The 16,822-nt window shown below is 37.9% G+C and overlaps 1 protein-coding gene across 3 annotated transcripts in view; it reads left to right on the top strand.

The window, feature by feature from the left end:
- Positions 1-11,935, top strand: part of golm1 (golgi membrane protein 1) — a 32,678-nt gene extending 20,743 nt beyond the window's left edge. Inside the window, exons 5-8 of one of the 3 annotated variants that reach the window (XM_043713179.1) lie at positions 2,583-2,790; positions 5,551-5,616; positions 6,483-6,617; positions 9,906-11,935. In XM_043713179.1, coding sequence (XP_043569114.1) covers positions 2,583-2,790; positions 5,551-5,616; positions 6,483-6,617; positions 9,906-9,976 — 480 coding nt within the window. In that variant the 3' untranslated portion in view covers positions 9,977-11,935. Of the gene's footprint in view, positions 1-2,579; positions 2,791-5,550; positions 5,617-6,482; positions 6,625-9,905 lie in introns of all 3 variants that reach the window. The other 2 variants (XM_043713178.1, XM_043713184.1) reach the window with 2 other exon arrangements.
- The last annotated feature ends 4,887 nt before the right edge of the window (positions 11,936-16,822 follow it).

Raw genomic sequence — 16,822 nt, 5'->3', positions numbered from 1 at the left:
CCATGCTGGAACAAATCTAATATCTATGGAAGGTTGCATTTGTCCCTCTTTGAGTAGAGACACCTCTTGATTCTATGATCTGGCAAAGGTAGCTAGCAAATTCAAATCGCTCCTTTGTCTGCCTGTCTGAGATATTCATTGATTTGTAAGAAAGCAGGTAAACTGATTTCAAAAGTGGCTTCCTCTGCAACTCCGTTTCATCTGTGTAGAAATGCTAATTTGCTGCCCTTTCTTGGGAATGTCCGATAGTACACTATGCAAGGCAGGTTTCTTTGTTTCAATTCTGCAGTAAGTACATATGAGCCAGAAACTAATATGCATTGCTACTAAAACCTATGTAATTCCATGAGAACTGCGATCTGTGCTAACAAACAAGGAGAATGTTACTCTTTATAGTTTATAAAGTTGTCTACTAAAAGACGTGGGCTTTTCTTACTCTAAAAAAGTCTTGACAAGTCGCTCTTTCAGCTGCTAACTGGAAGCACAAATTTTGTTCTTTGAAGTAATCTTTAGGGAAGATCACAACACATCTAATAATAATTAGATGCTCAATTTGATTAAAACAATTTTATTTTAAGAAGGCAGGTGTATTTAAAAGGATATAAAATTGCTAGAGCTCAGGAGTGTCTGGCAAAGAGGAGGCAGCAAGTGAGGTGGTTAGCGTTTGGTCAATGGCATAAACAATGATGAAATGTAAACCAGTACCGCCACCAACTGACAGGTGCACAGCCATGGTAGCAATAGAAGAAACAACTCCTGCTGATAGAGGTAGTAGATATTGAAGGCATGTGAAACTTTCATTTTATTGAAGCCCTCTAGCTTGTACAGTCCTGTTTTTTGGAAGAGCTGTCCAATTCTACATCCCTGTCTTTTTTTCCATTGGCCTGCAGCTGTTCCTTTTGCAAGTCCCTTTTCTCATTTCCCCATTAAAAGTAATTATTGAAAGTACTTCTGTCACCTTCCAGGCAATACATTCCTAATCTTGAGGAAATTATCTTAAATCTATATTTCCATTGGCTAACTGGAGAACAATTTCTTCCCATCAGTTCACAACCTATCCTATTTTGTATTCTAAAGAAAGCAATCCCAGCCCCTCTTTTTTTTTCTTCAATTCTATGATTATTCTAGTAAATCTTTCTTCTACCTGGTCCAAGACCTTTCCAAAGTGGGGTGCCAAAAATTCAATACATACTTGTCACTCCAGCTGAGGTCCAAACAGCATTTGCAGTGCCCTAGCTTAACATACTTTTGTACTTGCTTTTGCCCAAATTTATAGACACTGAATATAGGGTTATGTTTGTATTGCTTGAAAAAATGTCATCTTTTATCAAGATGTTTTCATCTTGCACTCAAGCAGGCACTTCATAAGAATACATATTTAAGGGGCAGACCAACATTTACATAGCATGATAGGAGTGTTAATTGGTTGACAGTGGACTCTGGTAGAGGTCTTCCCATGGCAAATGTACCCAGTAATAATACTTTATAGTTAAAAGCTAGACTTTTTAACTTTTAAACCAGCCAGGTTGACTCCGATTAAGCAAGGAATGCTGTAAGAAATAAATCAGTAAATGAATGTTAAGAATTTCCTTTAATTGAAACAACTATAGTGCATGTGCACAAATTGTTGGTAGGGTTTAATGTGGTGCCCCCCGTGTACTGGGAGCTATATATATTAATATACAAGGTCTGTTCTTTGCAGACAGAACAGTCATTTGTTTCTACTCAGCAAAGTAGATGTAGTCATTCACTGGTTCATTTCTCAGACCAATGCGCTGAACAAAATTTTAAACCAGGCAGGTTGACACAACACAGTTGTTTCTACTCGAACAATCGACCAACTGGTAACTGTTGTATTATTTCTTATGGCAATACATTGCCTAATCTGAGTTAGCCTGGTTGGTTTAAAAGTTAACAAAACCTGGCTGTTAATTGTCAATCAGCATTGACAGATGCATTCTCCATGGCAACACCTGTACTTATCAGTTTGTCAACAAGTCTGCACTTTTTTTCTCTCTCGCAGTATAAATGTTGATATTCACCTTGAATTTGTATTCTTGTGAACTGTCTAGGTGAGTGCAAAATGAAAAGCTTGTACAAAATGATTTTTTCAAAAATACTCAAATTCTGAACTGTCTAAACCTCAATGTGTCTTTCTGACAGTTCCATTTATATTGCCTGTTATTCATACCACCATGTTATTTCTAGAACAAATATCCCTGCATTTCAGATTATTTCAGTTCTATCATCAGTGTGCAGTTTTTGGAGTGCATGTCATTGTTGCATAGCTTCCTCTAACCAGAAATACACAATGGTGATACTCGTGTTTGGAAGAGGATTGACAGTTTAGAGCACATGGTTGAAATAATTCATTTGGTTTATAGGACCAGTAGGGTCAGTTTTATAAATCCAATAAAGCAAGCATCACAAACCCAAATTTTTTTCTTCCTCCTTTTTCCTCTGGTCTCTCCCTAACAACGCAAAAATATTTTAAACTAAATAGAATATGGCAGCTTTTAAAGTTGGTAATTCATTTCTAAACATCTAAGTGAATTACAAATTTCCAAATCACTGTCCAGCAGACTGAACACAAACATACAGGAAGACAAGCTACCATTGAACCATCAGATAAAGCACAACTGTTTTCAAGACAAATCAATGACCCCACAGATCTGATCGAAGTTGAGAAAATAAATAAAGTTGAACATCAAGAAACGATAAGTGAATTTGAACATGATGCAACGTCTAGAAGGTTTGCTCAAGAAATTGCAAATAAGTTACTAGATACAGGTATGAATTCTAAAACGCACACTTTGAATGTACCTTTCGTTCATTTAATTATGAACATCTGGAAGTGTAGTTTTTCTATTGAAGTTTATTTGGCTTTAAAATGTTTTAAAAATCCAGCTCAAAGTTTTTCATTTTTTTAAGACAGAACAGTGGATTCAATGCATTCTGACTCTTATACTGTTTTTTTTCCCCTTAACTTGTGGCTGAAATATTCTGTATTGTTTTGAATATAATAATGACGGTTTTAAAAATGCATTTGTGCTAGCAGATACAACTCTTACACCATTCATTTATGCTTTGGCTTTTTGATATTATTGTAGCAGCAAGTGTGAACCATTCTGTTTTTGACAAGAATTAGGAGTGGAATCTCTAAATTTAAAGATAGAATATAGAACACAGAACATTACAACGCAGTACAGGCCATTCGGCCCTCGATGTTGCACCAACCTGTGAAACCAGGCGACACTATTGCATCATCATCAATAAGTTTATCCAATGACCATTTAAATGGCTTTAATTTTGGCGAGTCTAATACTGTTATAGGCAGGGCGTTCCATTCCCTTACTACTGAGCAAAGAACCTACATCTGACATCTGTCCTATATCTATCACCCCTCAATTTAAAGCTGTCCCCTCGTGCTAGCCATCACCATCTGTGGAAAAAGGATCTCTGTCCACCCTATCCAATCCTCTGATCATCTTGTATGTCTCTCTTCAGTCAACTCTCGAGCTTCTCTCTAACAAAAACAGGTTCCAGTCTTTCCTCATAAGACCTTCCTCCATACCAGGCCGTATCCTGGTAAATCTCTCCTGCACCCTTTCAGTACTTCATATAATGTACACACCAGAGTTTTGTACAGCTGCAATATGACCACATCTACCAATAAAAGCTAACACACCTTCCGCCTTCTTAACAACCCTATCAACCTGGGTTGAAGAATGTGGTGCTGGAACAGTACAGTTGGTTAGGCAGCATCTGAGGAGCAGGAGAATTGACTTTTGAGCATTAGCCCTTCATTAGGATGCTCCTGCTCCTTGGATACTGCCTGACTGGCTGTGTTTTTCCAGCACCACACTCTTCAACTCTGATCTCCAGCATCTGCTGTCCTCACTTTCTCCTGTCAACCTGAGTGGCATCATTTTAGGATCTCTCTGCTCATCCACATTACCAATGATCTTACCATTGGCCCAGTACTCTGTATTCCTGTTACTCCCTCCAAAGTGAATCACCTCATACTTTTCTGCATTAAACTCCATTTGCCACCTCTCAGCGTAGCTCTGTAGCTTATATATGTCTCTCTGCAACTTGCAACATCCTACCGCAACTCCACGGTCCTTAGTGTCATCCGCAAATTTAATAATCCATCCTTTAATGCCCTCATCAAGGTCATTTATAAAAATGACAAACAGACCATTAGTAACTGAGCTCCAAGATGAACATTTCCCATCAACCACCATCTTCTTACAACTGGCCAATTTCTGATCCAAGCTGCTAAATCACCCTCAGTCACATGCCTCTGTATTTTCTGCAATACCGTGGGGAACCTTATCAAACACTTTACTGAAATCCATATACACCACATAAACCGCTTTACCCTCATCCACCAGTTTGGTCAGCTTCTCAAAGAACTCAATAAGGTTTGTGAGGCCCGACCTACCCTTCACAAAACCGTGTTGACTATCTCTAATCAAATTATTATTTTCTAGATGATAAATCCTATCTCTCAAAATCCTTTCCAACACTTTACGCACAACCGAAGTAATGCTCACTGGTGTATAATTACTAGGATTGTCTCTACTCCCCTTCTTAAACAAGAGGACAACATTTGCTATCCTCCAGTCTTCTGGCACTATTCCTGTAGACAATGATGACATAAAGATCACAGTCTAAGGCTCTGCACTCTCCTCCCTAGCTTCCCAGAGAATCCTAGGATAAATCCCATCCAACCCATGGGACTTGTCTATTTTCATCCTTTCTCGAATTGCTAACATCTCCTCCTTATGAACCTCAATCCTACCTAGTCTTAATAGCCTGTATCTCAATATTCTCCTTGACAACATTATCTTTTTCCTGTGAGTACCAACAAAAAATATTCATTAAGCGCCTCGCCTATCTCCTTAGACTACCAAACACAACTTCGCACTACCGTCCTTGACTGGCTCTAATTTTACCCTTGTCATTCTTTTATCCCTGACATAGCTATAGAAAGCTTTAAGGTTTTCCTTGATTCTACCTGCCAAAGAGAGCCTTCAGGTATTTAATCTGCTATGTTCTGAAAGCACTTGCTGCACGAGTACTTATTGAGTTCTCTTCCTTCAGGGTAACCCTCGGGTGATATGATCTTGAATTTTAGGTCCTGCTGATATTATGAACAGAGTTGGGCAGGCATTGAAAATAGTAGAGACTTTTCTTCCCTGCACCACACCTTTCCTTATTTGTGCATATACAGTTGTACAACTTCCAAATTAAAAATGTTGGAAAGTTGGTGTTTCTGTTTTTTGAAATATCCTCTCCCTTTTCAACCTTTGTCAATTTGCTCTTTTAAAACTGTAAGTGTCTCTGGCTCTGCAGCTTCGAGAACATGCCTACTATCGTCATTTGGCAGTGTGGCAATTAATTAATTGACCACCTTGAGAAAAAAACAGAATGGCTGATTCCCACATGACCCATTGTGTAGCCTGACCACAAGAAAATCTCTTCCCTAATATTTCCATTTATCAAGAACCGTCAAAACTGAGTTAATGTGCGATTGTTTTGCAGGCGTGGTTGAAGATAAAAATCAAACAAGGCTTGGCTATGAAAATTTAGAATCCAGAAGAAATGCAGGTTCAGTATACTATAATTTTGCATTTGTAACTGCCAGGGTAGAGTTGCAATGATGAGTAAATGACAGTCATTTATTGAAAGTCGGTTGAAGTGTATGCTCCTTTTAAATCTGTAAGCTACTTGAAAGGTGTGGGCCCAAGTCCTATGATGGACTCGGGTGCCTAACCTAGGCTGCCACTTTATTTATTGGGGTAAATTACATTATCCATTACATGAGACATTAAATGTGAGAATCTGTCCCCTTAAGATTGAAATGAGGAAAATATTTCCTTTGGCTGTTAACCTTTGGAGTTATTGGACATAATTTACTAGTGAACTTAAAAGTTTCAGATGACTAGTAAGGAATTGGAATTGGGAACATGATGAACATGATTTTATTGAATGGTAGAGCAGTCAGAAGAGGCTGAATGACTGAGTCCATCTATTTTTTGAGTTCTTAAATCTTAACTCTAGGAATAGACACTCTGGCTGCTAGACTATCCAAGCTTGAGGCGGCCAGACCTGCTGGTTGCTATATTTCTAAATATTGATCTCCTAGATCATTATAGTTACTGGCCCATTGGGACTTAGTTGCAGTTCCTGAGAACAAATAGCAGAAAGCGTAACCCTTGAGCCTGCTTTGTTATACATAAGATTGTGGCTGATGTGTTTGTATTTTGAAATGGTGTATTTATAACCAACAATGACATTTGCCAATATAAAAATGGAATCTCTGTACAAACCCAATCCAAATCCACTGGTTAGTGGAATTCTAATTGTCACAGTTCATTTATTATGTCAGGAATATTGTCAGTTTTTTATTTTTAATCTCCTTGATTGCTAAACTTTATTTGCATTTTCTTTCCCCCCTCCCCCCAAAACTGCAGATGATGAGTATCAAAATCAAAAAGAGCTGGTGAATACATCGAAAGGGAAAGAAACTGCGGATTATAATGGAGATGAGGGCAATGTTGCAGAATTTGAGAATGACAAAGAAGCAGAACTTGCAAATGAGTTAACAGGTGTCTAGTTAAGTATTTTTATTTTGAAGAAAAGTGAAAAAACCCTCCTTCTATAATGTTTACATACAGGTAAAAACAAGGGCTGCAGATGCTGGAAACCAGATTCTAGATTAAAGTGGTACACAGTGGTTCAGGCAGCATCCGAGGAGCAGGAAAATTGATGTTTCGGGTAAAAGCCCTTCATCAGGATCAGTATGTTTACATACAGCAAATCCTCATTTTAAAGTTGTAGTTACATTCTAGAAGTGCAAGTTTTAAGTGAAACAACTTTAGGCAATTAACATTTCCTATTAAAAGCAATGCAAAAACTGTATTTAGGTTCTGTATCACCATATTAGAAAATGAAGTTTTGTAAATTAAAGGATTTTACATTGCTAAATTCCAATATTGGTAAATAAAACAACATTTTAAATAAAATATAAACAAAATATGCTAATCCTTTTTTCTAATTGCCTCCTGCTTGCTGCCAGTCCCCCACATCGTCTGCCAGCACCACATCTTCCCACTCTGTTATCCTCCCTCTCGCCACCCTATTTGTTTCCGAGTTGCTGACTCTGCATGCCGATCTTTCCATTCCCTTAGCTTCCCTCACAGTGAGCCTCTTGCTTCCTGTCTCCTGAGCCCTTAGTGAGTGGGGGTTGAGAAATGAATGATGAGGTAGGATGAGCAGTTTGGACACAGGGGATGTCATAAGCTGGAGAGGCAGCGAAAAGGAATGCCACCAACACCTGAGAAGGTGAAGGAGGGATAAAAGCCACAGATTTGTGGTTTGCAGTGAGATGGTGTTAGCAGCCATTGGGAAGCATAGCAAAAAGCAGCAAGAGTATGCCCTTTTGAATTGTGAGCTGCCATGTGCTAGAAGGGTCAAAAAGACTGATTCATAATGAACCAGTTGGGTCACGAGACTCTGTCAGATACTGCGTGAAAATTTATAACAAAACTGCTAAAGGTGACTAAGGGCCCTGTTAACTAATGTTGAAAATGGAATAACAAAGTGGGTTAACTTTAACTTACTATAAAAATCTTGAGTTAGGTAGGAACCTCATGCCTTTTCCTAGGCAATTCTTTATTAATATTGTTCTTGTTTGGCATTGAACCTTGTTCTCCTGTCACTAGTGACCTTTGTACTCTTGTTATGTACCAGAAACATTCATGATGCTGAAAGTTCATTTTCTGGCTAGTGTATAAAATGTCTTTATACAGCATACTTTTTAATATTTTGCCTCTTTTCCTGGATTTTCGCAATCAGTACACTGATTTCTGATTTCAGAATTGGTTTCTTAAGTTTCCAGTTATCCTAAGCCTCCAACTGGTGTCCTCGCTTTTCCTTTGTACAAATTAATATTTTCTAATATTGGTTTTGTCAGTTGCAGAGGAACCTCAATTATCCGAAGGACACAGGCAGGGAGTATTTCATTCGATTAACTGAATTTCAGATCATCAAATGCTGGATAACGTAGTTTAGCCAAGCATTGGGACCTTGCGATCTTGCTGGATAATTCAATATTCGGATAATTGAATGTCGGATAATCGAGGTTCCTCTGTCATGCCATTGATTGGTACAACTTTAAGTACTACATTTCCACTAACCAGACTCATGATTAATGCCAACATGATTATTTTGTTCAGATGCCACAGCCTTCTGAAGTGCACAGTTTCTTCCAGACTGAGATTGTGGATCCAATCCAATGAAACAAAACATAATTGCTTGACTGTTCATGCACTAGCGAAACCTTGGAGATATAATATCTTTTAGTAAAGCCTTTTCATAAGGTTCCACACAGGCCGTTGGAGAAAATGCAGAGGCATGGGATTAAGGGTGATTTAGCAGTTTGGATTAGAAACTGTTTTTCTGAAAGAAGGCAGCGAGTGGTGGTTGATGGGAATTATTCAGCCTGGAGTCTGGTTACTAGTGGTGTGCCACAAGGATCTGTTTTGGGATTACTGTTTGGCATTTTTATAAACTACTTAGACGCAGGCATAGGTGGATGGACTAGTAAATTTGCAGATAACACTAAAGTTGGTGGAGTAGTGGACAGTTTGGAAGAATGTTACAGGTTGTAGCGGGCTTCGCTAAACTGCAGAATTGGGCTGAGAGGTGGCAAATGGAGTTCAATGCAGCTAAATGTGAGTGATGCACTTTGGGAAGAATAACAGGAAGGCAGAGTACTGAGTCAATGGAAAGATTCTTGGTAGTGCAGAGGGATCTTGCAGTCCATGTACAAAGATCCCTGAAAATTGCCACCCAGGTTGATAGTGCTGTTAAGAAGGCATATGGTGTGTTAGGTTTCATTGGTAAAGGGATTTGAGTTCCAGAGCCGCAATACCTTGCTGCAACTATGCAAAATGCTAGTGCTGCTGCACTTGGAATATTGTGTACAGTTCTGATCGCCATATTTCAGGAAGGATGTGGAAGCATTGGAAAAGGTGCAGAGGAGATTTACCAGAATGTTGCCTGGTCTGAAGGGAAGGTCTTATGAGGAAAGGCTGAGAGACTTGGGTCTGTTCTCATTGGAAAGAAGAAGGCTAAGAGGGGATTTGATAGACATCTACAAGATGATCAGAGGATTAGATAGGGTAGACAGTGAAAGTCTTTTTCTGAGGATGGTGACATCAGCTTGTACGAGGGGGCATAACTACAAATTGAGGGATGATAGATTTAAGACAGATGTCAGAGACAGGTTCTTTACTCCAGAGTGGTAAGGGCATGGAATGCCCTACCTGCCAATGTAGTTAACTCAGCCACATTAGGGAGGTTAAACAATCCTTGGATAAGCACATGGATGGATGATGGGACAGTGTAGGGGGACGAGCTGAGAATAGTTCACAGGTTGGTGCAACATCAAGGGCTGAAGGGCCTGTTCTGTGCTGTATTGTTCTATGTTAAAATGCTCTGGATTCTGTGTTTGCCTCTTTGTTTCAGTTCCACTATGTTCCTGTTTCTTCTTAAAAGTACTGAAATGCACACTAGCAGTTAGCTAGAAGCATGTATAGCTTGATTAGAGATGCAGGACTGTGTAGCTTTGTACATCTAGTATAAGGTTAAATAATTCCTTCAGGTGCTGAAAATCAATCAATGTGTATGGTATGAACTGCGTAATAATAGACTTTGTCTTCTGAAAGCTAAATAATGACCTTCAAAGTGTACCCATTACCAGACATTGTAATACAAATTGGAATTTCATTTACAAAGGTCTCCCTTAATTTTGACTTGGCTGTCAACATGATTGTTTGTTTATAGTTCTAAATAATAGTTCTAACACTTTTTTTTTATTTTTGAATATTTAGAAAGACACCGTGAAGAAGCTGTGAACAGAATTCTTAAAACTGAAAATAATAACTTGGGATCAATGTTGTGAAGAAAACCTTGTGAAAATGGTTAACTGACTTTATCTCTTTGACCTTGCACATTTTTGGTTGACGATGCTTGAACTCATTTCTTTACAAATGATAGGGGCTTCAAATCAAAATAAAATGAACTGGAACTGATCATATGCAGTGTGCGTTCTATGAATAGTTGGGAAGTCAAGAGTGTAGGAGATTTTATGGTTTTGAACAAAATTTAGTAATAAACCTTTAAGCAGTTGTTTGAGAGTAATTCAGACTCTTGGTGAATGTTTGAGCAGACCAATATTGAAATTTGATGCTCTAAACCTTACTACATTCATTATCAAAATACTGGTATAATATGGTTTCATAATTTAGATATTAGCACCTTTTTATTTGCTTACAAGTATCAAGTTCATTATAATAGGAATCTATTTCAATGTAGATTTAAAGAATTTCTATCTTAGATATATCATCAATTATAAATCTTAAAGAGAATTATTTTTTAATCTGTTGGTGAAGTAGATTTCAAGGATAGGTCCATTGTTTAAAAAAGGTTCTGAAATACTTATAAGATATGGCCAATCTTTACGTGTATTTTTGTTGTGAAGTGCACCTCCTACTGTTGGATGTTTGCAGAAAAAAAACTATTGATTTTTTTTTTCTTGGTTGGATAGCTTTTTAAATTACTAAGATATGAAAATTTTAACTGTCCACGTAGCTGTCCCCATTACAAGCTTACAGTAAACATAATTGAATTTTTGCAAAAAATATCCGGTTTTGGCATCTTGAAGTGACGGTTGAAAACTGAGTTCAAGCTGCTTTCACTCATTATAGCTGTTTAATCTGCTTCACTGCAATATCAGGTCATGAGGATTCTGAGGTTGGGGTGCACATTCCTCTTTCTTTCCACTGAAAGATGAATTTTCCATCGTCTAAAATTAAAACACTACTTGAATAAGATTTATCTGTTGGGCCAAATTCTTTTAACAAAGAAGCAGATTATATTCCATTATTTTTTGTTTTAGCTATCTCAACAAGGGCAATCAGTTATGTGGCTTTGTTTTTAAAACAATGTATTCATGTTTCTGTTCATACATTTTTCTCATTTAAATTTTGAAATTAGCTTGGTAACTTTATCCTGATGAAACAATTTTACTTTTCCCTTTGTATTTTTATTTAAAGTGAATTTTCTACTTGGGAAATCTATTGCTGTGTTACAAAAGAAGGGCAGGAAGGAACCTCCTCTCACTTAGATTTGGTGCCTTTGTGAGCTTAGGAATGACATGGCTTTTTTAAAAAAGTTCCTGAAGTTATGAGAAGTCATTAAAATGATGTTGGCTTTACTGTTCTGTCAATAAATGTTTACTTGGTGAAGCTTGCTACTGTGCTAATATAAGTTATTTGCAAATTGGATTGTTGTTAATTCTATTTGATGGTAACAAAATTTTCATTCTTCTCTTACTGGTCATGTTTCCATTTTTTAAAAATAAGGTAACTTTAGTCTCGGCCACTAATTTATTTTCAGCTTTCAATAGCATTACATGATAAATTGCCATAGCTGTTGATTTTGTAGGTCCTGCCTAAGTAGTATGTACAAAGTTAAGAATCTCTTAACACCAGGTTATAATCCAACAGGTTTATTTGGAAGCACTAGCTTTCGGAGCGCTGCTCCTTCATCAGGTGACTATTTTTAACTTTGTACACCCCAGTCCAACACTGGCACCTCCATATCATGACCTGAGTAGTATGGTACTTTATCCTGCAGTTTGTTTGGAAGTTACCCAGTAAGAATTTTTTTTTTCTAGAGTTGATTGTGGATTAGTTTTTCAAAACCTCATTCATAGTTGTATTACCAAAATGTGTGAACAATCTTATTGCCTTGTATTTAATTAAATTCCAGATATTTATATTTGAAATGTTTTTGGGCATTTGGAATTGTATTAAAATTTGGTTTGGTTTTGATGTTAATAAATAACTTACAGATTTAATTATGTTTTTACATTTCATTTGAGCATTACACATTTAAAATTAAATTTTAAAGCTGTTAACTCTAATTTTAAATCCATTGAAATGGACTTATTTGATTATGCTTCGCACCAAATAAGATGAGAAGGAACCAGGAAAGTTCTGTCTTTCTGAGATGCATGTAGTTCTCAGAAACCAGAGAAGTAAAATAATAAATGTCTGTAGGTGAAAAAATCTTCAGCACCTAATATATAGTTGAAAAATGACTGTAGTTATTTGTGTGCAGTGACAGTCCAGTTGATGACCACCATTGGGATTATTCTAAATTCTGCAGAATACATACACCTACTTTGTCTGTTTATGGAAAATCAATAAATATCTAATGTGCGAAGTAAGCTCAATAACATGAGTTGAAGTGCCACCTATCTCCTTTAGCTACAGCTTCCTTCCATAGGTAATCTGTGATTTTCCAGAAATAAATGTGCTCTGCACACCCGTCATTTATCATTCATGTATAGGCAGTTAATTGAGATATTCTCTGGGAAATAATTGCTTGGTGGGACTTTACATTAGCATAACATTTGAATGAAAAACATTCAAATGTTAAACAAATGTCAACATAATAGGTACTAGGAATACTAAAAGACCCCGAATGACACTCTTACCAGCCTATCTTTCTTGAAAAAAGTTAAATGTTTTACCTGTTGTAAGGTCTGCTGTCCGAAATGAGTACAAGTATCATCATTATGCTGTTCTGTTAATTCAATTCCACAGAAGTTTGGCACTTCTCCAGAGCTGTAACTACTGTAGAAATTATATACTTTTGAGTTTTCACAATACGTCTGGCAAAGCAGGCACAGCTACAGTGGAATTAGTGGCAAATACATTTTTAAATATAACTTGTGGGATGTGAGCATCGCTTTCTGGCCAGCATTTACTGCCCATCTTTAGTTGCCTTTGAGAAGGTGGTGGTGAACTGCTTTCTTAAATTGCTGAGTTCAACATACTGTAGTTGACCCACAATACCTTTGGAGAGGGAATTCCAGGATTTTGAACCAGCAACATATTTCCAAGTCAGGATAATGAGTGGCTCGGAGAAGAAATTGCAGGTAATGGTGTTTCCAGATATTGCTGTCCTTGTCCTTCTAGTTGGAAGTAGTTGTGGGTTTGGAAGATGCTGTCAAGGATCTTTTGAATTTGTTACACTGCTACTACAGATGGAGTGGATGCAATCCAAATCAAGTTGCTTTGTCTTGGATGTTTTGTGGTGTTGGAGCTGCACCCATTCAGGCAAGTGGGGAGTATTCCATCGCATTCCGGACTTGTATCTTGTAGATGGTGGACAGGCTTGGGGGTCAGGAGGTGAGTCAGTCACTGCAATATTCCTAGCCTCTAAATCTGCTCATTTAGCCACTGTTTCTATGATGAGTCCACTTGAGTTTCTGGTCAATTATAAGGATGTTGTTCCTAGGGGATTCACTGATTGTAATATTGAATGTCAAGGGGTGGCAACTAGACTGTCTCTTCATGGAGATGGTGATTGCTTGGTGTTTGTGTGGCGCAAGTTTACTTGTCACTTGTCAGCCCAAGCCTGAATATTGTCCAGGTCTTGTTGCATTTGCACATGGGCTGTTTCAGTATTTGAGGAATTGTGAATGATGCTGAACATTGTGCAAATCCTTGGCAAACATCCTCAAATCTGACCTGTTGATGGAGGGAAGCTTATTGATAAAGCAATTGAAAATGGATGATAAAAATGTGAAGGGTTACAAGAATTTGTGGTCACTACTGTTTGAGTGTTGTAAGAATCCACTTCTTCGCTATTTTCATTAGGTACAGGTCCGTGGTCCATTTGACATTGGAAACCTCTGAAGACACTGGATACAGCAAAGGCTGTGGGCCCTGACAACATTCTGGCAATGGTATTGAAGACTGTGCTCCAAGAACTTGCTATGTTGCCTCGCCAAAATGTTTAATCCAGCTGGAACACTCAGATAAATGCATGTCAGATAAATGCCAATGTAGAAAATTGCCTAGCTTTGTACACAAAAAGCAGGACAAATCAAATCTGGCTAGTAAATCGATAGAAGACTAATAGTGTGGTTATCAGCAGAAATTGGAAGGAGCCATCTGTAGTACCATTGAGTAGCATTTGCAAAGAGGTTAATGTGTTCCCTGATGCTCCATTTCATGGTGAGGTGAGAGTTTTAAGAACTAATTTTGAACTAAGAGTAATTCTGAAGTAAATAATTCAAACAAGTTTGAAGTTAACTACACTTGAATCGACCTAGTGTCTTAAATTTAGTGCCACAGAGAAAAGATAACTAGTAGTGCGGTTTTCAGAAATTATTTGTAGTTATTCCAGTAAAGGATAATAGGATTATGATTGCCCAGAATTAAGGGAAGCTTTAGAATTTAAATAAGAATTTTTCTAGCCCTTGAGTGGTGAGGGCTGTAGGGGAATAGTGAGAATGAAGTGATTTGATCCTTTGAATTTCAGAAAATAAAATTTGTCCCCTTAAAGTTTCAACAGCTTGTGAATCTCACTGGTAAGCAGTGAGGATCTTTCCTACATGCATTTTCCAATTCTACAAAACACTGGTGAGAAACTAGATGGCACAAGCTCCTGACGTAAGTCAGCAGGTACATGATGGGTGTTCTGGCCTGTTGCTTCTACGGGGTTCTGTGTCAACTTCATTCACAATGTCATATGACGCTGTCTGCGGACAGCAATTGTCTCCGGTCTGTCCATGGATGTCACCAGTGGCAAAACATCAGTCTCATTACATTACTGTAGTTGATCATTTACAAACTCTGAAGATACCAGCTATACTTTGCAGCTCACTGATCCTGACATTGTAATGTTCCTGGCATGTTACTGTGCACAGGCTAACTTTGTTTACTTGGATATTCACAGTATTACAGCCTACTAGTCTTTTTAGTATATTTCTATTTCGTGCATAAATTAACAGGACCAGCTCACCTTGTTTCTTAGAGCAAAGACATGTTGTACAGCATTGTCGACTGTATATGCCATCAACTTGTATGACAAACACACACTGCGTGTGCTTCAACCAAATGGCTAAATCTGAAGTTTTATGTAGTCCTTAGTTGACTAAGAGGGACTGTTGTCAGTTAGGGGCTACTGCCAAATGTTGACCATAACCAACCTCGACTGAGATTAGATTAGATTACTTAGTGTGGAAACAGGCCCTTAGGCCCAACAAGTCCACACCAACCCTCCAAAGAACAACCCACCCAGACCCATTCCCCTACATTTACCCCTTCACCTAACACTACGGGCAATTTAGCATAGCCAATTCACCTAACCTGCACATTTTTGGACTGTGGGAGGAAACTGGAGCACCTGGAGGAAGCCTACACAGACACAGGGAGAATGTGCAAACTCCACACAGACAGTTGCCCAAGGCAGGAATTGAACGCAGGTCTCTGGCACTGTGAGGCAGCAGTGCTAACCCTGTAAATATAGTATGAGTGCAAGCTCGCAGGGAACATGCATATTGATTATAAAAGCGTCTATAGATATACAAAGAGAAAAGAAATAGTGAAGACAAATGTCCATTAGAGTCAGGAACCAGGGAAGTTATAATGGGGAACAAAGAGTTGCAGTCTAATTAAATATATTTAGGTTTTTGCCTTCATAAAGGAGGACTACAAATAACATCATGTTGGGGAACACAGGATCTAGTGAGAGGGAGGACCTGAAAGAAATCAATATTAGTAGGGCAATGGTGTTGGGGCAATTGATGGACTTAAAAGGCTGATCAATCGCCAGGGCCTGATAATTTACATCTCCGGAGTGCTTAAGGAAGAAGCCTAGAAATAGTGGATGCGCTGGCAGCCATATTTCAGGATTCTATAGAATTTGATTTGTTTAGGTGAAAGGTAAAGAAAGTAATTTACAGAAATACCCTCAAAGGTAGTTTATTTTGTTGCAGATGGAGTTCAAGAAGTGCTGAGATTATTTGCAGTTTGAAATCATAGCAGGAAACCAACAATGTTTTAAACTACTGTGCATGAGTTGCAGGGAAATCTGTGCTGAAGTTGTGGAATCCACAGTCATGAGGTTAGTAAATAATTTGGAGGATTACTTTTAAACCAGAATACAAAGGAAGATGACAAATAAAATATTGTATGGCAAAGAATAGCTGGAATGATCAAAAGAAGTCCGTGAATCTGGAAAGCAGTGACACCCTTTTGAATTGTTCCCAGAATAGAACTGAATGAAGCTTAAAAGATTTTGTAATGCAAGGAATTCTAGCTGGGTTGTATAGAATCATACAGCACAGAGGCTCTTAAGCCTATTAAATCCTTAAAAGTTAGATCTCTACAAAGACTCCTGCTCTAAACAAACTATACTGCCAATTTAAGGGAACGTATTTTGCTCTTTTATTTTAAAAAGTCTGTTAATTTTAAATTGTGGCATGGTGTAGTTGTCAGTTATTTTAAAAGTTAATAGAACTAAAGATTGTAACACCAAACTTGACTGTTGTAATTTTGGGCTGATTCTTATTAGTTGACTTCTTATTTCAGGTCCAGCCCGTCTAAGACAGATGCCTTCAGTAATTGACATGTTTTCACAGCTTGAGTAGGCTTGTGATCTTGTGGTATATCTTGACCTCTGAACCCCGAGACCTGGTTCGACTGTCATCTGTTTGAGTTGTGTAAAACCATCTCTGACTAGATTGTTTAGAAATATCTTCTATAGCTTGTCCTGATTTACTTAGTGGAAAGGAGAAAGAGTTATGCTGGCCTAACAAACAGACACTTGGTAAATTTATGAATGGGAAGATTTCTGGAACTCATTGTAAAAATGTTCCAGCCATAAACATGTAGAATGGTTGTGCTGAATGGAGAACTTAGCATTCATCAATTATTAGCAACAAAAC

This window comes from Chiloscyllium plagiosum, chromosome 2 (assembly GCF_004010195.1).
Source record: "Chiloscyllium plagiosum isolate BGI_BamShark_2017 chromosome 2, ASM401019v2, whole genome shotgun sequence".
Taxonomy (NCBI): Eukaryota; Metazoa; Chordata; class Chondrichthyes; order Orectolobiformes; family Hemiscylliidae; genus Chiloscyllium; species Chiloscyllium plagiosum.
The sequence above is the reverse complement of the archived record's forward strand: the minus strand, read 5'-3'. Positions and strand labels throughout refer to the sequence as shown.